The sequence below is a fragment of the Dendrobates tinctorius genome, unplaced genomic scaffold, assembly GCF_039654945.1.
Source record: "Dendrobates tinctorius isolate UK_male_01 unplaced genomic scaffold, ASM3965494v1 ptg000020l, whole genome shotgun sequence".
In the NCBI taxonomy this organism is placed as follows: Eukaryota; Metazoa; Chordata; class Amphibia; order Anura; family Dendrobatidae; genus Dendrobates; species Dendrobates tinctorius.
In genome coordinates this window covers 961,314-983,485 of record NW_027361688.1, presented here as the reverse complement: position 1 = coordinate 983,485, position 22,172 = coordinate 961,314, and the positions used below count along the sequence as shown (strand labels likewise).

The window sequence follows — 22,172 nt, the reverse complement described above, 5'->3', positions numbered from 1 at the left end:
TTTGGAGAAGGGCAGTGTGGGAGGGATATTTTGTGCAGGGAGCACAGTAAGGGGCAATTATTTATTCAGGGGCACAGCATGGGAGAAATCTTTATTTATAGGGCAATATAATGATACTATTATTTTTAAGGCCACCATGTGGGGAAGCACTGCTGAAGACAGAGGGAAGCCTGCACATACGAACACTGGGCATGAAATCTCATCATGACGTCTATACTACGTGGAGACAATAGAGATGGGAATGATCAGAGAAGATGTCACCTATAAGGTACCTGGATGCAAATGTTTATTGATGATACTGCCTGTGTCTAAACAGTACTGTGGTTCAAAGTCTTTTGATGGCTGGTAACAACTCCTAGTATCTCCTTACCATTTTTAAGAACATACTGGGAGTTGCAGTTTTACGTGAAACAAGTGTATATGAGGCTGAGCTGAAACTCCAAGTGATCACTGTACTAAGCTTGGTGATATATTCCAGTACTGACGGTGGTTCTGATGCTGCTTTCATGTACTGACGGTGGTTCTGATGCTGCTTTCATGTACTGACGGTGGTTCTGACACTGCTTTCATGTACTGTTGGTGGTTTTGACACTGCTTTTATGTACTGACGGTGGTTCTGGCGCTTCTTTCATGTACTGACGGTGGTTCTGACACTGCTTTCATGTACTGTTGGTGGTTCTGACACTGCTTTTATGTACTGACGGTGGTTCTGGCGCTTCTTTCATGTACTGACGGTGGTTCTGACACTGCTTTCATGTACTGACGGTGGTTCTGGCGCTTCTTTCATGTACTGTTGGTGGTTCTGACACTGCTTTCATGTACTGTTGGTGGTTCTGACACTGCTTTTATGTACTGACGGTGGTTCTGGCACTGCTTTCATGTACTGACGGTGGTTCTGGCACTGCTTTCATGTACTGTTGGTGGTTCTGACACTGCTTTTATGTACTGACGGTGGTTCTGGCGCTTCTTTCATGTACTGACGGTGGTTCTGACACTGCTTTCATGTACTGACGGTGGTTCTGACACTGCTTTCATGTACTGACGGTGGTTCTGGCGCTTCTTTCATGTACTGACGGTGGTTCTGACACTGCTTTTATGTACTGACGGTGGTTCTGACACTGCTTTCATGAACTGACGGTGGTTCTGACACTGTTTTCATGAACTGACGGTGGTTCTGACACTGTTTTCATGTACTGACGGTGGTTCTGGCACTGCTTTCATGTACTGACGGTGGTTCTGGCACTGCTTTCATGTACTGACGGTGGTTCTGGCACTGCTTTCATGTACTGACGGTGGTTCTGACACTGCTTTCATGTACTGACTGTGGTTCTGACACTGCTTTCATGTACTGACTGTGGTTCTGGCGTTTCTTTCATGTACTGTTGGTGGTTCTGGCACTGCTTTCATGTACTGACGGTGGTTCTGGCATTGCTTTCATGTACTGACGGTGGTTCTGGCATTGCTTTCATGTACTGACGGTGGTTCTGACACTGCTTTCATGTACTGACGGTGGTTCTGACACTGCTTTCATGTACTGACTGTGGTTCCTGCGTTTCTTTCATGTACTGTTGGTGGTTCTGGCACTGCTTTCATGTACTGACGGTGGTTCTGGCATTGCTTTCATGTACTGATGGTGGTTCTGGCATTGCTTTCATGTACTGACGGTGGTTCTGACACTGCTTTCATGTACTGACGGTGGTTCTGGCGCTTCTTTCATGTAATGACTGTGGTTCTGATCATGCAGCAATCCATACCATGTTTCATGTCAAAACTTAAAAACCCTCAAAATTTAGTTTTGAGATTATGAGGATTTAATTTAGTTTCTGTTCCAAAAACTCAGTTTGGGTGTGTTGTTCACGTTGATTTTTTGGAGCAGAAACTCTCAAAATCCTTCTCAAAATACTCAAAACTTGCTTCTGCAGATATATTCATGTAAATACTCCTTTAAATATTTTGTGGCCCTTCAGATTGGTTTAGTATGACAATGTGGCCCTTGGACCAAAAAATGTTGTGTACGCCTGAAATACGTCATCTCGCCTGGAAAAAGATTGTGAGAAGTTACAGGACTGACGGCGGAGAGTCCGCACCCAGACCCGGCCACGGATGTGATGGAGAGTAAGTAAAAATTACATTTTCTAAGTAAATAATAAAAAAAAAAAAAACGAAACTTGAGCAAAATCTGATCCCAAACAAGGAATCGTCCCATGTAGTAATAATCTAGTGATTGTTCTACAGAAAGTGCCATATTTAGTCTAGCGACACGTCCGGCATGAGCTTCTTCTGACTTTGTTCCTCATTTATGACCACTGAATTGTCATTTATGCTTCCGGATTAAACCAAAACCCGACGGCAGCCTCTAAATATCAGCCAGTGATTCTAAAATTAAAAAAAAGCTAATTTGCCACTGGTGTTTAGTAAGAATTTGGTTCTACAGGTGATGTGTCTCCATGGTAACAGACTACAAACAACGCCCGTGTAGTCTGATCCGGCCGTCATACGTCCCATCTATTCCCCATCATTACAAATATACAATTAGTAGACGCTAAATAAAGAATATATACAAAAAAAAATAATTAGTAGAGAGAGGGAAAAATTATCCGTCTCAGGGTAAACTGATTAAATTTGCTGATGACACAAAGCTAGGAGGGATAGCTAATACTAGAGAAGAGAGAGAGGATTCAAAAAGATTTAAATAAACTGGAGAAGTGGGCAGCAACTAACAGAATGGTTTTTAACAGGGAAAAATGCAAAGTACTACATCTGGGCAATAAAAATGAAAAAAGCATATACAGAATGGGAGGAATAGGGCTAAGTGACAGCACATGTGAAAAAGACTTGGGTATACTAATAGATCACAGACTGAATATGAGTCAACAGTGTGATGCAGCAGCAAAAAAGGCAAATGCAATTCTAGGATGTATTAACAGAAGCATACAGTCTAGATCACGTGAAGTCATTATTTCCCTCTACTCCTCTTTGGTCAGACCTCATCTGGAATATTGTGTCCAGTTTTGGGCACCACATTTTAAAAAAGACATCAACAAACTGGAGCAAGTTCAGAAAAGAGCGACCAGAATGGTGACCGGTCTGCAAACCCTGTCTTATGAGGAAAGGTTGCAGGATTTGGGAATGTTAAGTTTGCAAAAGAGAAGACTGAAAGGAGACTTAATAGCTGTCTACAAATATCTAAAGGGCTGTCACATTGTAGAAGGATTAACTTTATTCTCATTTGCACAAGGAAAGACTAGAAGCAATGGGATGAAACTGAATGGGAGGAGACACAGATTAGAAATTAGAAAAAACTTTTTGACAGTTAGAGTGATCAATGAGTGGAACAGGCTGCCACGAGAAGTGGTGAGTTCTCCTTCAATGGAAGTCTTCAAACAGAGGCTGGACAGACATCTGACTGGGATGATTTAGTGAATCCTGCTTTGAGCAGGGGGTTGGACCAGATGGCCCAGGAGGTCCCTTCCAACTCTACGATTCTATGATCTGACTACACAGAATTACGGTAGTTTGTAGTCTGTTACCATGGAGACGCAGACCTCTGCATTCGAGCTGTACAACGAATCAGTGACGGTTCAGGCCTCCGGACTAGAGCTCAGGAATATATTCACACGGGGGATTTGTTACCAAGATTTCTGGAATCATTCCATTCATCTATAAGAGTCTCACGGAAAACTAATAGACAGAGAGATAATAGATGGATAATAGATAGATAGATAGAGAGATGGATAGAGAGATGGATAGATCGATAATAGTGATAATGGCAGCACATTGGGGTCTTCCTCTCAGCAGGTACCACCCCTCCCCTACAGATGGATGCCCCCCAGTCTCTGCAGCCCCCCTCCCCTACAGATGGATGCCCCCCAGTCTCTGCAGCCCCCCTCCCCTACAGATGGATGCCCCCCAGTCTCTGCAGCACTCACCGAGGGTCTTCACCGCCACCTGCTTGGTGAGGGGGGGCGGCAGGTTGATGCACACCAGGTCCACGTCTTGGTGCAGCAGGACGTCGTCGATGCGGCTGGTGTAGTAGGGGACGCTCATCTCCTTGGCCAGCTCCTCCGCCTCCTCCGGGGTCCGGCCCCACAGAGCCTTCACCGAGAAGCCCTCGTCCTTCAGCAGCGGGATGATGACCCTGGAGGTCAGGCTGGTGCCGAACACCCCGACCCCGGGCAGCATGGCGCACACTGCCGGCTCAGCTGCTACTGGGCGCCCCCCTCAGCTCCGCGGCTGCAGCTCATCCTGCTGCCCGTCCACAGACAATGCGGAGCGACCCCCGGGGAGGAGCGGGGGCAGGCTGCGGCCGGTGCCACTGCAGAGCCGGCAGGGTTAGTCGCCTCCTGCCATGTTCACAGGCTTCTTCCCCTCCTCATTGCTGTGGGTGGAGGCGGCTGCTGTCACCTAATGTCTGGCTGTTCCTGCAACGCCCCCTCCCGGGCTTCACCCGCCATTGTATAACCCCTTCCTTGCTGCAGGATGTCTTCAGTGGTCCAGGAATGCTGCCCAGGGATCCACCCGCTGTCTGCCAGAGCCAGAGGCCTCATATATACTGCCCACTGCCCACACACTGCACACACACACTGCCCGCACACTGCACACACACACTGCCCGCACACTGCACACACACACTGCCCGCACACTGCACACACACACTGCCCGCACACTGCACACACACACTGCCCGCACACTGCACACACACACTGCCCGCACACTGCACACACACACACTGCCCACACACTATAAAAATGTCTGACTTTTGTGATACTGGATATGAGATAGATAATAGATAGATAATAGATAGATGATAGATAGATAATAGATAGATAATAGATAGATGATAGATAGATAATAGATAGATAATAGATAGATGATAGATAGATAGATAATAGATAGATGATAGACAGATAATAGATAGATAATAGATAGATGATAGACAGATAATAGATAGATAATAGATAGATGATAGATAGATAGATAATAGATAGATGATAGACAGATAATAGATAGATAATAGATAGATGATAGATAGATAATAGATAGATAATAGATAGATGATAGATAGATAGATAATAGATAGATGATAGACAGATAATAGATAGATAATAGATAGATGATAGATAATAGATAGATGATAGATAGATAATAGATAGATAATAGATAGATGATAGATAGATAGATAATAGATAGATGATAGATAGATAATAGATAGATGATAGATAGATAATAGATAGATAGATAGATAGAAGATAGATAGATAATAGATAGATGATAGATAATAGATAGATGATAGATAGATAATAGATAGATAATAGATAGATGATAGATAGATAGATAATAGATAGATGATAGATAGATAATAGATAGATAATAGATAGATGATAGATAGATGATAGACAGATAATAGATAGATAATAGATAGATGATAGATAATAGATAGATGATAGATAGATAATAGATAGATAATAGATAGATGATAGATAGATAATAGATAGATGATAGATAGATAATAGATAGATAGATAGATAGAAGATAGATAGATAATAGATAGATGATAGATAATAGATAGATGATAGATAGATAATAGATAGATAATAGATAGATGATAGATAGATAGATAGATAATAGATAGATGATAGATAGATAATAGATAGATGATAGATAGATAATAGATAGATAGATAGAAGATAGATAGATAATAGATAGATGATAGATAATAGATAGATAATAGATAGATGATAGATAATTGATAGATAATAGATGATAGATAGATAATAGATGATAGATGATAGATAGATAATAGATAGATGATAGATAGATAATAGATGATAGATAATTGATAGATGATAGATAGATAGATAGATAATAGATAGATGATAGATAATTGATAGATAATAGATGATAGATAGATAATAGATAGATGATAGATAATAGATAGATGATAGATAATAGATAGATAATAGATAGATGATAGATAGATAGATAGATAATAGATAGATGATAGATAGATAATAGATAGATGATAGATAGATAGATAGATAATAGATAGATAGATAGAAGATAGATAGATAATAGATAGATGATAGATAATAGATAGATAATAGATAGATAGATAATAGATAGATGATAGATAATTGATAGATAATAGATGATAGATAGATAATAGATAGATGATAGATAATAGATAGATGATAGATAGATAGATAATAGATAGATAATAGATAGATGATAGATAGATAATAGATAGATAGATAATAGATAGATAGATAGATAGATAGATAATAGATAGATGATAGCTAGATAATAGATACATAGATAATAGATTAAAAAAAACTCAGTGCATAGATATATAAGTGTCCGCACTCCTTCCTTCACCCTTTCCTTCAGGGTCATTTTCCATTTTTGCTCTTTCATTTTTCTTCCTCCCCTTTTCCCAAAAGCCATGACTTGTCTTTATGTATTACGGCTCGTTATCTGTGGGGCGAGTTTTACTTTTAAATGACACCGTTCACTTTCTCATATAATGTGAAAAACTGGGGAAAACCCCAAATGCAGTGACATGGTGCCCCCCACCACCCCCCGCCGCTCCCTCCGCACATTTCTGCCACTGATGTTTTTACGTTCTCGCTGTACGGTGATCGTACCCCGGTGGCGTTACTCTCCAGCCCGGTGGCGTTACTCTCCAGCCCGGTGGCGTTATTCTCCAGCCCGGTGGCGTTACTCTCCAGCCCGGTGGCGTTACTCTCCAGCCGGTGGCGTTACTCTCCAGCCCGGTGGCGTTATTCTCCAGCCCGGTGGCGTTACTCTCCAGCCCGGTGGCGTTATTCTCCAGCCCGGTGGCGTTATTCTCCAGCCCGGTGGCGTTACTCTCCAGCCCGGTGGCGTTACTCTCCAGCCCGGTGGCGTTATTCTCCAGCCCGGTGGCGTTATTCTCCAGCCCGGTGGCGTTACTCTCCAGCCCGGTGGCGTTACTCTCCAGCCCGGTGGCGTTATTCTCCAGCCCGGTGGCGTTATTCTCCAGCCCGGTGGCGTTACTCTCCAGCCCGGTGGCGTTACTCTCCAGCCCGGTGGCGTCATTCTCCAGCCCGGTGGCGTTATTCTCCAGCCCGGTGGCGTTACTCTCCAGCCCGGTGGCGTTACTCTCCAGCCCGGTGGCGTTATTCTCCAGCCCGGTGGCGTTACTCTCCAGCCCGGTGGCGTTACTCTCCAGCCCGGTGGCGTTATTCTCCAGCCCGGTGGCGTTATTCTCCAGCCCGGTGACGTTGTTCTCCAGCCCGGTGGCGTTATTCTCCAGCCCGGTGGCGTTTCTCTCCAGCCCGGTGGCGTTATTCTCCAGCCCGGTGGCGTTATTCTCCAGCCCGGTGGCGTTATTCTCCAGCCCGGTGGCGTTTCTCTCCAGCCCGGTGGCGTTATTCTCCAGCCCGGTGGCGTTATTCTCCAGCCCGGTGACGTTGTTCTCCAGCCCGATGGCGTTATTCTCCAGCCCGGTGGCGTTATTCTCCAGCCCGGTGGCGTTTCTCTCCAGCCCGGTGGCGTTTCTCTCCAGCCCGGTGGCGTTATTCTCCAGCCCGGTGGCGTTACTCTCCAGCCGGTGGCGTTACTCTCCAGCCCGGTGGCGTTATTCTCCAGCCCGGTGGCGTTACTCTCCAGCCCGGTGGCGTTATTCTCCAGCCCGGTGGCGTTATTCTCCAGCCCGGTGGCGTTACTCTCCAGCCCGGTGGCGTTACTCTCCAGCCCGGTGGCGTTACTCTCCAGCCCGGTGGCGTTACTCTCCAGCCCGGTGGAGTTATTCTCCAGCCCGGTGGCGTTATTCTCCAGCCCGGTGACGTTCTCCAGCCCGGTGGCGTTATTCTCCAGCCCGGTGGCGTTTCTCTCCAGCCCGGTGGCGTTACTCTCCAGCCCGGTGGCGTTACTCTCCAGCCCGGTGGCGTTACTCTCCAGCCCGGTGGCGTTACTCTCCAGCCGGTGGCGTTACTCTCCAGCCCGGTGGCGTTTCTCTCCAGCCCGGTGGCGTTACTCTCCAGCCCGGTGGCGTTATTCTCCAGCCCGGTGGCGTTATTCTCCAGCCCGGTGGCGTTACTCTCCAGCCCGGTGGCGTTACTCTCCAGCCCGGTGAGGTCACTTTTTTGACTCTTCTGTCGATGCAGCCGTGTCGGCCGTTTATCGCGCGGCGAGCTGATGGTTCTTTACACCATTGCGGGGTCGGTATAATGTTTTGGCGGGTTTCATTGCATTTTTGAGTCGGAAGTGGTGGCCAAAGAATGGCCAATGCTGTCGATTCCCCTTTTTCCGCCATCCAACACTGTAGCCGGTCCGTTTGCGCTCGTTATTCTTCGATTACCGGGAAGGTTTCAAGAATCGATCATTTGGACATTCATCGGGTCCCCGTACAATTTCCTTTCATGTCGGCCGCACATCTACTTTACGAGACCACCCAAGAATTTTGGGATCATTGGATCAGGATCAATGGTTTTAGTATCAGAATTGCGCCTCCTCTACATCCAGATAGACAGGCGTTCCTGTAAACAAGCGCTGGAGGGGAGTAAGCGGACCCCCGCCTCCAAGACCAATGGACATGCAAATCAGAGATCCCGTTACTCAGTATCTGGGGAGCGGCAATCCCTACAATGCAGAGGGCGGCCATTATTCTCTCCATCTCTATATGGATGACATAACCAGTGATCATGTTTAATGGCGGAGATAAGCGTCTGTTTGGCAGCTCCTTATCTCCTGTACAGATTCTATCAGGTAAACTATGAGGACCCCCTCCAGTGAATCTACAGAGGAATTAAAAGTACTTTCAAGGCCTAAAATCAGCCCACTGAATGACAATGGTGCTAAAACTGGAAATACACGTTGGATTCAATGCCGCCAGACGGGTTGTGCGTGTTTTGCGTTGCATTGTCATGGATCATTCGCCGGAGATGTACACATAATAAAAAGACCCCAACGAATTGCGTGTAGTTAGGATCCATTTTATCAGAAATTTAAAGCAGGCCTCGTTGTCCTTAGCAACCAATCAGAGCGCAGCTTTCATTCCTCACAGTGCTGTGGGAGAATGAAAGCTGAGCTCTGATTGGTTGCTAAGGGCAATAAGGCCTGTTTCTTCTTGATGACCGATTTCTACCACTTCTTCCTTGTGATTCATCCGTCTCTGCTTCCCGCACGCTGCAGACGTATGGACAGACCTATCAGGGAGCTGGAGAGAGGAGACACTATTTTTTTTTACTGGAAATATACGTTGGATTTAATGCAGCCCTTTAGGTTTCAGAAAGACAGGTTCTTCGTGTTTGACTTTGGACTGTCATGGAACAAGTCCCTCTTAGATGTACATAGATTATGTCTACACAAGGCTGCAGAATCAAAAAAATTAAAAAAAAAAACGACCCAAAAGAATTGTGTGTATGTAGGCTTCATTTATCAGAAAGGTAAAGCAGGCCTCGTTGTCCATGGCAACCAATCAGAGCGCAGCTTTCATTCCTCACAGTGCTGTGGGAGACTGAAAGCTGAGCTCTGATTGGTTGCTAAGGGCAACGAGGCTGGTTTATTCTTGAAGGCTGATTTCTACACCTTTTTCTTCCTTCTGATTGATCCGACTGTGCCGATCCCGGGCGCTGAGGACTTACGGACTAACTGGAGAACAGAGACAGTGATAGAGACATATATATTATATGTCAGTGGTGCTATATAAAAACATAATAATATATATCCCAACCATTGCGTCTGCAGGTCTCTATCCAGTACAACAATGGGCCTAGATAATAAAAGCCCCAAATTGAGCGAGACACTGCAGAATTTATGGAAACAGTCCTGGCAAATTACCGACAACCCTCCTGTATAATGGCGGTCTTCAGATCGCTGCTATTGGGGGGCCCTAAAGGGGCTATAGTGAAGAAATATGGCTGATCCCCTTACATTTCAGACTCGGTCTGTGACTGAGGCCTCATACAGGCGTCCATTTTTCACAGTAATGGTAAAAATGGGCACTCGGATCAAAAACGGATGAAAATCGCATCCATAGAGTCCATTTTTTCCTCATGTACAAGAAAAAAAACCAATAATTGTAGTCATTATTGGATCTGATTGCTGCTGCCGTCATTTATTCTTGAGAAAGGATTTTTTTGTGCGCAGATGGATTGCCATGACAACAAGGTGTGTGACGAAGACCCCCGTCAGCGCCCAGCCACGAAAACTACATGCAATAAAAACCCCCGAGCCCACAAACAGCTCCATCAACAGAAGATTAAAACGTTACAGGTCTCAGAAAATGGCGACACAGACTAAAAAAAAAACTTTATGTAAAAAGTTCTGAATTGTTTTTTCCTATTTTAAGCCAATAAAATCTATTGAAGTTTGGTATCACCGTCATCGTACTGACCCCGAGAATTATATGATGGGCTCGTTTTTACCATACAATGATTACTGCTAAAACAAAACCCTATAGATATTTTTTTTTAACCGCTTCATCTAACTTGGAGTTTTTTTCTCCCCATTTTTTCACTATATGGTGTCGTTGGAAACCACAACTCGATTAAAAAAAAAAAAATAAAATAAAATGCTTGTGTGGACATGGGGAAGGGAAATGTAAAAAATAAGGGAGGAAAAAATTTTAAAAAATCACCAGGAAGGGGTTAAATCTCTGGACACAAAGAATCAAGTGCGACACCTGGAGGTTAGTGGTGGAACTGCACGGTTTGTCTTAACCTTCCCCTAGTGTACTTGCCCCATGTACAGCGCAGCTCACTGCTGTATTGAGCTTTTAATTTACAGGTGATCTGTTTTTATTTAATGTCAGAGACAAATCATTCCTGAGCCTCAGAGACAGAGACGACTCCTGGAATTACACAGGTTCATTGTCACTACAGCGCAAGTGTTCGTTGTGAGTGATGTCAATAAAGTAAATACAGAAAAAAAAAAAATCGGTGAATAGAAAAAAATTTACGTCGACCGTACGTGTCACGCCCAGTAGTCACGGACCAATAGGAGAGCACGTCGTGATTGTGGGCGCAGTTTCGCTTTTGCCCGAGTCAAAGATGGCGGATCGCCTGACGCAGCTGCAGGACGCGCTCAACTCGGTAAGTGACTCACGGTGTCCGCCCGAGGCTCGTGCTCCGTCCGCTGTGCGGTGTATATCCGAGGAGACCGCGATATAGCGAGAAAGATTGTATGTAAACACCCTCGTGACTGCATGATAGTGCACGACCACCAGTATCATCTGTGTGTGATGTCTGCTCCAGAGCTGCACTCACTATTCTGCTGGTGCAGTCACTGTGTACATACATTACTGACCCTGAGTTACATCCTGTATTATACCCCAGAGCTGCACTCACTATTCTGCTGGTGCAGTCACTGTGTACATACATTACATTACTGACCCTGAGTTACATCCTGTATTATACCCCAGAGCTGCACTCACTATTCTGCTGGTGCAGTCACTGTGTACATAAATTACATTACTGATCCTGAGTTACATCCTGTATTATACTCCAGAGCTGCACTCACTATTCTGCTGGTGCAGTCACTGTGTACATACATTACTGATCCTGAGTTACATCCTGTATTATACCCCAGAGCTGCACTCACTATTCTGCTGGTGCAGTCACTGTGTACATACATTACATTACTGACCCTGAGTTACATCCTGTATTATACCCCAGAGCTGCACTCACTATTCTGCTGGTGCAGTCACTGTGTACATACATTACATTACTGATCCTGAGTTACCTCCTGTATTATATTCCAGAGCTGCACTCACTATTCTGCTGGTGCAGTCACTGTGTACATACATTACATTACTGACCCTGAGTTACATCCTGTATTATACCCCAGAGCTGCACTCACTATTCTGCTGGTGCAGTCACTGTGTACATAAATTACATTACTGATCCTGAGTTACATCCTGTATTATACTCCAGAGCTGCACTCACTATTCTGCTGGTGCAGTCACTGTGTACATACATTACTGATCCTGAGTTACATCCTGTATTATACTCCAGAGCTGCACTCACTATTCTGCTGGTGCAGTCACTGTGTACATACATTACATTACTGATCCTGAGTTACCTCCTGTATTATACTCCAGAGCTGCACTCACTATTCTGCTGGTGCAGTCACTGTGTACATACATTACATTACTGACCCTGAGTTACATCCTGTATTATACTCCAGAGCTGCACTCACTATTCTGCTGGTGCAGTCACTGTGTACATACATTACTGATCCTGAGTTACCTCCTGTATTATACTCCAGAGCTGCACTCACTATTCTGCTGGTGCAGTCACTGTGTACATACATTACATTACTGACCCTGAGTTACATCCTGTATTATACCCCAGAGCTGCACTCACTATTCTGCTGGTGCAGTCACTGTGTACGTACATTACATTACTGATCCTGAGTTACATCCTGTATTATACTCCAGAGCTGCACTCAGTATTCTGCTGGTGCAGTCACTGTGTACATACATTACATAACTGATCCTGAGTTACATCCTGTATTATACTCCAGAGCTGCACTCACTATTCTGCTGGTGCAGTCACTGTGTACATACATTACATTACTGATCCTGAGTTACCTCCTGTGTTATACCCCAGAGCTGCACTCACTATTCTGCTGGTGCAGTCACTGTGTACATACATTACTGATCCTGAGTTACATCCTGTATTATACTCCAGAGCTGCACTCACTATTCTGCTGGGGCAGTCACTGTGTACATACATTACATTACTGATCCTGAGTTACATCCTGTATTATACCCCAGAGCTGCACTTACTATTCTGCTGGTGCAGTCACTGTGTACATACATTACATTACTGATCCTGAATTACCTCCTGTATTATACCCCAGAGCTGCACTCACTATTCTGCTGGTGCAGTCACTGTGTACATACATTACATTACTGATCCTGAGTTACCTCCTGTATTATACTCCAGAGCTGCACTCACTATTCTGCTGGTGCAGTCACTGTGTACATATATTACATTACTGATCCTGAGTTTCCTCCTGTATTATACCCCAGAGCTGCACTTACTATTCTGCTGGTGCAGTCACTGTGTACATACATTACATTACTGATCCTGAATTACCTCCTGTATTATACCCCAGAGCTGCACTCACTATTCTGCTGGTGCAGTCACTGTGTACATACATTACATTACTGATCCTGAGTTACCTCCTGTATTATACCCCAGAGCTGCACTCACTATTCTGCTGGTGCAGTCACTGTGCACATACATTACATAACTGATCCTGAGTTACATCCTGTATTATACTCCAGAGCTGCACTCACTATTCTGCTGGTGCAGTCACTGTGTACATACATTACATTACTGATCCTGAGTTACCTCCTGTGTTATACCCCAGAGCTGCACTCACTATTCTGCTGGTGCAGTCACTGTGTACATACATTACTGATCCTGAGTTACATCCTGTATTATACTCCAGAGCTGCACTCACTATTCTGCTGGTGCAGTCACTGTGTACATACATTACATTACTGATCCTGAGTTACATCCTGTATTATACCCCAGAGCTGCACTTACTATTCTGCTGGTGCAGTCACTGTGTACATACATTACATTACTGATCCTGAATTACCTCCTGTATTATACCCCAGAGCTGCACTCACTATTCTGCTGGTGCAGTCACTGTGTACATACATTACATTACTGATCCTGAGTTACCTCCTGTATTATACTCCAGAGCTGCACTCACTATTCTGCTGGTGCAGTCACTGTGTACATATATTACATTACTGATCCTGAGTTTCCTCCTGTATTATACCCCAGAGCTGCACTTACTATTCTGCTGGTGCAGTCACTGTGTACATACATTACTGATCCTGAATTACCTCCTGTATTATACCCCAGAGCTGCACTCACTATTCTGCTGGTGCAGTCACTGTGTACATACATTACATTACTGATCCTGAGTTACCTCCTGTATTATACCCCAGAGCTGCACTCACTATTCTGCTGGTGCAGTCACTGTGCACATACATTACATTACTGATCCTGAGTTACATCCTGTATTATACTCCAGAGCTGCACTCACTATTCTGCTGGTGCAGTCACTGTGCACATACATTACATTACTGATCCTGAGTTTCCTCCTGTATTATACCCCAGAGCTGCACTTACTATTCTGCTGGTGCAGTCACTGTGTACATACATTACATTACTGATCCTGAGTTACATCCTGTGTTATACCCCAGAGCTGCGCTCACTCTTCTGCCGTGTTTTGCAGCTTGCGGACCAGTTCTGTAACGCCATCGGGGTGCTGCAGCAGTGCGCTCCTCCCGCCTCGTTCAGTAACATCCAGACGTCTGTAAATAAGGAGCAGCCCTCCAGCCCCACGGAAGGTGAGTTTCACCCGTCCTCGCCGTCCTCCTCCTCCCAGCAGACATGTTGTATCCTCCTCTCTTCTGTCTTGCAGAATATGCTCAGCTCTTCGCCGCCCTCATCGCTCGCACCGCAAAAGATATCGACGTTCTGATCGAGTCTTTACCCAGCGAGGAGTCTACGGCGGCCCTACAGGTGAGACGCTCTGCGGGCCCCGGCGGAGGGTCCAGGAGATCGGGGACAAGGTGCCGGATTATCAGGCTGTTTTGTCGCTTTTTCCTTTAGGCTGCCAGCCTGTACCAGCTGGAGGAGGAGAACCACGCGGCGGCCGCGCGCCTGGAGGAGGTGGTGTACCGGGGGGACATGTTGCTGGAGAAGATCCAGACGGCCCTGGCAGACATCGCTCAGTCCCAGCTGAAGACGAGGAGCATCATCCACATGCAGCCGCTGTCTGAGAGCTAGCAGCAGGGGGCGCTCTCCCGCCTCAGGACTGAGATACTGAACTATCTGCCGCGTGACATCACTGTGTGCGATGGAGGCCGGCCCCTGCCGATCGCTAAAGCGAAGCAGCGCTGCCGTCCATCCGGACCGATGGTGTCTGAGAGTCTGTGCCTTCGTGTTAGCCATCGGAGGGAGTCTCGGTATCCTCGTGCTTAGAAAACCTTCTTCTGACCATTTTATGGGAGGAGACCCCCTTAAGCTGCTGCCCAGGATGGCAGAAAACAGCCCCCGCCCGTCTCTGGAAAGTCTGTCGGGCGCCGTACTTCCCACTCACGACCAGTAGGTGGCCCCAGTGTCACTGATAAATGAGGCCCGGGAGGTCGGAGTGGATTTTCTACAGCGAGGCCCCCTGCACCGGATCCCGGGATCTCTGCCGACGTTTGTAACAAGGTTTTTGTTAATAAAAATTAATTGGATGAAAAATATTAGATTTATTTATTTTGGTTTATATGTGCAATAATATTCAATCCCTTTAAAAATCAACAGGTAGGTCCTACTACAGAGGGGGGAGGCTCCTGCTGCAGTCACAGGATACTGACCGTCTGAGCCGCACGTTGTAGTTCCTTGATGTAGGGGGAGGAGGGGGATGGAGCTGCAGTTTTGTTTTTGCACTCGTATGTATTTGTGATGGTACATTCAGTCCATAATATCACAAGATCGTATGATGTCATCGATGATTGTCGCGTGACATCATAACAGTGATCTCCAGCCTCAGATGATTACCGCTGTCAGTCACTTCCTCTCGTGAGTTAATCTCTCGGCTGCCCTCAGTCTGTGTCACTGCGTTCCGTCACCCCGACCGGTCCAGGTGCACCGATAATAGGAGCCGTCCTGGTATTTAAAGGGCCAGTTCTCATATCTGAGAGTTGTCCTTATCTGATAAGGGGGCGTTTTCTATCATTCCCCCATCACTGGAAATGTTTGTACTTTGTCTACAGCTCGATGGGTCGGGTTATATTCGGCTCATAGATATCATCCATTTTTCAACAAAAAATTTTTTAGACACTTGTAGAAAGAGTCCCGGCCAAGGAGCGCACAGCCGAGATCGTCCAGAGCGGGAAGGCGGATGAGCCATTATACAGGGTGGGGACTGCTGAGGGGGCCGCTGTACGGTGTGGGGACTGCTGAGGGGGCCGCTGTACGGTGTGGGGACTGCTGAGGGGGCCGCTGTACGGTGTGGGGACTGCTGAGGGGGCCGCTGTACGGTGTGGGGACTGCTGAGGGGGCCGCTGTACGGTGTGGGGACTGCTGAGGGGGCCGCTGTACGGTGTGGGGACTGCTGAGGGGGCCGCTGTACGGTGTGGGGACTGCTGAGGGGGCCGCTGTACGGTGTGGGGACTGCTGAGGGGGCCGCTGTACGGTGTGGGGACTGCTGAGGGGGCCGCTGTACGGTGTGGGGACTGCTGAGGGGGCCGCTGTACGGTGTGGGGACTGCTGAGGGGGCCCCTGTACGGTGTGGGGACTGCTGAGGGGGCCGCTGTACGGTGTGGGGACTGCTGAGGGGGCCGCTGTACGGTGTGGGGACTGCTGAGGGGGCCGCTGCACGGTGTGGGGACTGCTGAGGGGGCCGCTGTACGGTGTGGGGGCTGCTGTACAATGTTTTGGAGGAGCATCATACTGTTAAGTTGTCGGGTCATCATACTATGTATAGGGGAGCTGTGGGGCATCATATTCATAGAATCCCTGAATGTGTTGGTAGGGACCTCCTGGGTCATCTGGTCCAACCCCATGCTCAATGCAGGAGTCACTAAACCCTCTCAGACAGTTGTCTGTCTGTCCAGCCTTTGTTTGAAGACCTCCATTAAAGGAGAACTCACCACCTCTCGTGGCAGCCTGCTCCACTCATTGATCATCCGCAGTGTCAATAAGTCTTTCTAATATCTAATCTGTATCTTCTCCCCTTCAGTTTCATCCCATTGCTTCTCGTGTCTATGGGGGGGGGCCCATCACATTGTGTATTGGGCAGCTGGAAATGGGACTCGGGATAGTTTTAAAGTGCACCTGTCAGCAGTTTGGGCCGCTATAAGATACGGTCACTGCCTGTCAGGGCTGATCTACAGCATTCTATAATGCTGTAGATCAGCCCCTGGTCCGACCTGCAAGTGAAGAAAAATAAGTTGTTTTTTTTTTTGTTAACTCACCTGAGGGCGGTCCAGTCCGATGGGTGTCGCAGGTCCGGGTCCGCCCGCCCGCCCTCCTGCGCAGCCGTACTTCTGTTGAGGGCAGACCAAAGTACTGCAGTGCGCAGACACCAGGAAAGGTCAGAGAGGCCCTGCGCACTGCAGTACTTTGGTCTGCCCTCAACAGGACAGAGAAGCACGGCTGCGCAGGAGGGCGATGCCGGGAGTGAGGTAGAAACAGGAGGGCGGCATCGCAAGAAGATGGGAGTCGCCGGAACGGACCTGCAACACCCATCGGACCGGACCGCCCCTGGGTGAGTATAATAAAACTTATTTTTCTAATCTTCCAGGTCGGATCGGGGGCTTCTCTACAGCAGGGTTCACCCATTCCAGTCCTCAAGACCCACCAACAGGTCATGATTTCAGGATTTCCCTTGTACAGGTGAAGCAATTATCACCTGGGCAATACTAAGGAAATCCTGAAAACATGACCTGTTGGTGGGTCTTAAGGACTGAAGTTGGGGAACCCTGCATTATAGAATTCTGTATATCAGCCCTGAAAGGCGGTGGCTGCACCTTACAGCTGAAAAACGAGGTGACAGGTTCCCTTTAAATGTTTAGTGGGCACTTAAAAAACATTATTGTTATAGGGGCACTCACAGTACTGTGACCGTCAAAGGGGCACATGGGGCATTATAAGTGGGCACATGCTCAGGGCATTTATTTAGTAATTTATGTTGAGTAACAGCACGGTCATCTGCTGAGGCTCCCCAAACCCACAATCCAGGATGATGGGAGGAGCAGCGATGGCACCGGGGTACAATAATAATGTTTATACAGCACCAACATATTCCGCAGCGCTTTACAGTTTAACAGTTCCAAAACACAAGTCACAACGTTAACAATAATGAAAGCACAATCAGCCGCCCCTGCTGGTGAGAGCTCACAGTCTACAGTGAGGTGGGGGAGATACAGAGGACAGGGGTGTATTTACAGTGATGGTTCAGCCATCTTGAGGGATGGATGGAGATAGTGAATGGGCTAAATAAGAGGGCGGGAGGAGTAGTGGTGGCACCTGGGTATTGTACGGGAGGGCGGGAGGAGCAGTGGTGGCACCTGGGTATTGTGCGGGAGGAGTAGTGGTGGCACCTGGGTATTATACGGGAGGAGTAGTGGTGGCACCTGGGTATTGTACGGGAGGGCGGCAGGAGTAGTGGTGGCACCTGGGTATTGTACGGGAGGAGTAGTGGTGGCACCTGGGTATTGTACGGGAGGGCGGCAGGAGTAGTGGTGGCACCTGGGTATTGTACGGGAGGGCGGGAGGAGCAGTGGTGGCACCTGGGTATTGTGCGGGAGGAGTAGTGGTGGCACCTGGGTATTATACGGGAGGAGTAGTGGTGGCACCTGGGTATTGTACGGGAGGGCGGCAGGAGTAGTGGTGGCACCTGGGTATTGTACGGGAGGAGTAGTGGTGGCACCTGGGTATTGTACGGGAGGGCGGCAGGAGTAGTGGTGGCACCTGGGTATTGTACGGGAGGGCGGGAGGAGCAGTGGTGGCACCTGGGTATTGTGCGGGAGGAGTAGTGGTGGCACCTGGGTATTGTGCGGGAGGAGTAGTGGTGGCACCTGGGTATTGTGCGGGAGGAGTAGTGGTGGCACCTGGGTATTGTGCGGGAGGAGTAGTGGTGGCACCTGGGTATTATGCGGGAGGAGTAGTGGTGGCACCTGGGTATTGTACGGGAGGGCAGCAGGAGTAGTGGTGGCACCTGGGTATTGTACGGGAGGGCGGGAGGAGTAGTGGTGGCACCTGGGTATTATACGGGAGGAGTAGTGGTGGCACCTGGGTATTATGCGGGAGGAGTAGTGGTGGCACCTGGGTATTATACGGGAGGGCGGGAGGAGTAGTGATGGCACCTGGGTATTATACGCGAGGGCGCAAGTAGTGGTGGCACCTGGGTGTTGTACGGGAGGGCGGGAGGAGTAGTGATGGCACCTGGGTATTATGCGCGAGTAGTGGTGGCACCTGGTTATTATGCGGGAGGAGTAGTGGTGGCACCTGTGTTATACAGGAGGGCAGGAGTAACAGTGGTGGCACCTGGGTATTATACGGGAGGGCGGGAGGAGTAGTGATGGCACCTGGGTATTATACGGGAGGAGTAGTGGTGGCACCTGGGTATTATACGGGAGGGCGCGAGTAGTGGTGGCACCTGGGTATTGTACGGGAGGGCGCGAGTAGTGGTGGCACCTGGGTATTGTACGGGAGGGCGCGAGTAGTGGTGGCACCTGGGTATTGTACGGGAGGGCGCGAGTAGTGGTGGCACCTGGGTATTGTACGGGAGGGCGCGAGTAGTGGTGGCACCTGGGTATTGTACGGGAGGGCGCGAGTAGTGGTGGCACCTGGGTATTGTACGGGAGGGCGCGAGTAGTGGTGGCACCTGGGTATTGTACGGGAGGGCAGGAGGAGTAGTGGTGGCACCTGGGTATTGTACGGGAGGGCAGGAGGAGTAGTGGTGGCACCTGGGTATTGTACGGGAGGGCAGGAGGAGTAGTGGTGGCACCTGGGTATTGTACGGGAGGGCAGGAGGAGTAGTGGTGGCACCTGGGTATTGTACGGGAGGGCAGGAGGAGTAGTGGTGGCACCTGGGTATTGTACGGGAGGGCAGGAGGAGTAGTGGTGGCACCTGGGTATTGTACGGGAGGGCAGGAGGAGTAGTGGTGGCACCTGGGTATTGTACGGGAGGGCAGGAGGAGTAGTGGTGGCACCTGGGTATTGTACGGGAGGGCAGGAGGAGTAGTGGTGGCACCTGGGTATTGTACGGGAGGGCAGGAGGAGTAGTGGTGGCACCTGGGTATTGTACGGGAGGGCAGGAGGAGTAGTGGTGGCACCTGGGTATTGTACGGGAGGGCAGGAGGAGTAGTGGTGGCACCTGGGTATTGTACGGGAGGGCAGGAGGAGTAGTGGTGGCACCTGGGTATTGTACGGGAGGGCAGGAGGAGTAGTGGTGGCACCTGGGTATTGTACGGGAGGGCAGGAGGAGTAGTGGTGGCACCTGGGTATTGTACGGGAGGGCAGGAGGAGTAGTGGTGGCACCTGGGTATTGTACGGGAGGGCAGGAGGAGTAGTGGTGGCACCTGGGTATTGTACGGGAGGGCGCAAGTAGTGGTGGCACCTGGGTATTATACGGGAGGGCGGGAGGAGTAGTGGTGGCACATGGGTATTATACGGGAGGAAAAAGCGGTGTCACCTGGGTATTATACGGGAGGGCGCGAGTAGTGGCACCTGGGTATTATACGGGAGGGCGGGAGGAGTAGTGATGGCACCTGGGTATTATACGGGAGGAGTAGTGGTGGCACCTGGGTATTGTACGGGAGGGCGGGAGGAGTAGTGGTGGCACCTGGGTATTGTACGGGAGGGCAGGAGGAGTAGTGGTGGCACCTGGGTATTGTACGGGAGGGCGGGAGGAGTAGTGGTGGCACCTGGGTATTGTACGGGAGGGCGGGAGGAGTAGTGATGGCACCTGGGTATTATACGGGAGGAGTAGTGGTGGCACCTGGGTATTATGCGGGAGGGCGGGAGGAGTAGTGGTGGCACCTGGGTGTTATACAGGAAGAGTAGTGTGATCGCACTTTGGTTTCAGCTTTTTTTTTGGCTGCATTTGCTGTATCATCAGGGGGAAGTTCCCCCCCCTAATGTACAGACCCCCAGCGTACAGACCCTCTGTATACAGTACCCCTGCCTACAGACCCCCAGCGTACAGACCCTCTGTATACAGTACCCCTGCCTACAGACCCCCAGCATACAGACCCTCAGTATACAGTACCCCTGCCTACAGACCCCCAGCGTACAGACCCTCAGTATACAGACTCCCGATGTACAGACCGGTGCGTGGTTACAATAAGTGTGTTCATCTTGTGGGTTTTCCTACAGGGCCGCTCTGTGTCCCACCACAATCCTCTCCCCTCCCTGTCTGGATCATATAACAGCCATTTATTAGCCTGGAGGAAAACACGTCATGATCCTCAAAGGCTCCTTTAAGAAGGTGTGGGGGGGATTTCTAGCAGGGGCTTCATAAGAACATGCAGGAGTCTGTCCAGGAACACTGGTGTCATTGTGGAATAAGACGGTGGGTGGGATACGAGGGTGACGTCGCCCCACTGAAATATCCCACTGTCTTCTGCCTCGGAGGATAGGTGATATTTTTATAGGAAAAGTGAATTAAAGGATTGTGTGGGACCAAAACGGCGCCTCACATCTCCGCAGGCCATGTCTGGTACTTCAACTCTGTCCTATTGACTTGTAATCGAGCTCAGCTGCAGTGCCAGACTCAACCTACAGGCAGATGGGGGCACTGTGTGTTTTTTCCACCCCTTTAAATGAGCTTTATATGTGTATGTGTATATATGTACAATTTCCTTGCGGTGCCAGAGTGGCCTGGCGAGCTATAAATACATATATACAGACGTCACATAATCAGAAAGGAATTCAGTCCGCTGTGGATGGTGGGGTGAAGCGCCGCCGCATTTTTTTTTTTTCCCTTCTGTATTAAAAGTAAAAAATCCTTTCCTGTCGCTCTACTAATTGGATGATTTGGCAGAGGAACACACCCTGGAAATCCATGACTTGTGTATGACTTGTGCTGTTACTGTGCCTTTAAGAGCTTCCACCCAGCTTTCTACGGACACTGTATGGGTGTAATAAGTTTAGTGGTATTTTTTAGGTTTGGTATCGCACTGTTGGAGCAATACCGATCAGTATTGTGTGAGCCTCTTATGGCGGCATTATTTGGAGGAGTCACATATGGCGTTATTATTTATACTATACAACAGTGGTACAGCTGGCCGCTATCATATCGGTGGTGAACAGATGTGTCTGCACATCATGGCGGCATTATTTATTAAGCGTAAGCATCCTATTTCCATTCCCGACTCTCCCACATCACACGCCTTCCGCGCAAACATTGAAAACTTTTAAAAATTTTCTTAAAGACAAAAACCCCTTACCGTTTTGTGTATACAGCTTCTATGCGTCTCTATAGTTACAGACTACAAACAAAAGCCTTGTAGTCTGATCCTGCAGTCAGACAAAGGGGGATAACACACGACTTCAGGGCCAGACTACACGGAGGTAGATTGTAGTCTGTAACCATGGAAACGCATGGAGGACCCAGGAAGGGGGGGACTAAAGCGTGACTACAGCGGGGTTGTTTGTAGT

At 48.3% G+C, this 22,172-nt stretch overlaps 2 protein-coding genes across 2 annotated transcripts in view; one reads left to right on the top strand and one right to left on the bottom strand.

Moving 5' to 3' along the window:
* Positions 1-4,632, bottom strand: part of LOC141083218 (glucose-fructose oxidoreductase domain-containing protein 1) — a 33,939-nt gene extending 29,307 nt beyond the window's left edge. Inside the window, exon 1 of the mRNA XM_073567388.1 lies at positions 3,930-4,632. Coding sequence (XP_073423489.1) covers positions 3,930-4,182 — 253 coding nt within the window. The 5' untranslated portion in view covers positions 4,183-4,632. The remainder of the gene's footprint in view (positions 1-3,929) is intronic.
* Positions 4,633-10,923: 6,291 nt separating this feature from the next.
* Positions 10,924-15,263, top strand: MED21 (mediator complex subunit 21). The gene is made up of 4 exons (XM_073567387.1): positions 10,924-11,075; positions 14,245-14,359; positions 14,434-14,534; positions 14,625-15,263. The coding sequence occupies exons 1-4, from the start codon at positions 11,034-11,036 to the stop codon at positions 14,799-14,801; spliced, it is 435 nt and encodes a 144-aa protein (XP_073423488.1). The 5' UTR covers positions 10,924-11,033; the 3' UTR covers positions 14,802-15,263.
* The last annotated feature ends 6,909 nt before the right edge of the window (positions 15,264-22,172 follow it).

Excerpts from the sequence above, each read along its gene's own strand:
- MED21 (XM_073567387.1), top strand. The coding sequence starts at position 11,034 with ATGGCGGATCGCCTGACGCAGCTGCAGGACGCGCTCAACTCG. Across the intron at positions 11,076-14,244 it reads TGCAGGACGCGCTCAACTCG|CTTGCGGACCAGTTCTGTAA; the intron begins GTAAGTGACTCA and ends CGTGTTTTGCAG. Across the intron at positions 14,360-14,433 it reads GCCCTCCAGCCCCACGGAAG|AATATGCTCAGCTCTTCGCC; the intron begins GTGAGTTTCACC and ends TCTGTCTTGCAG.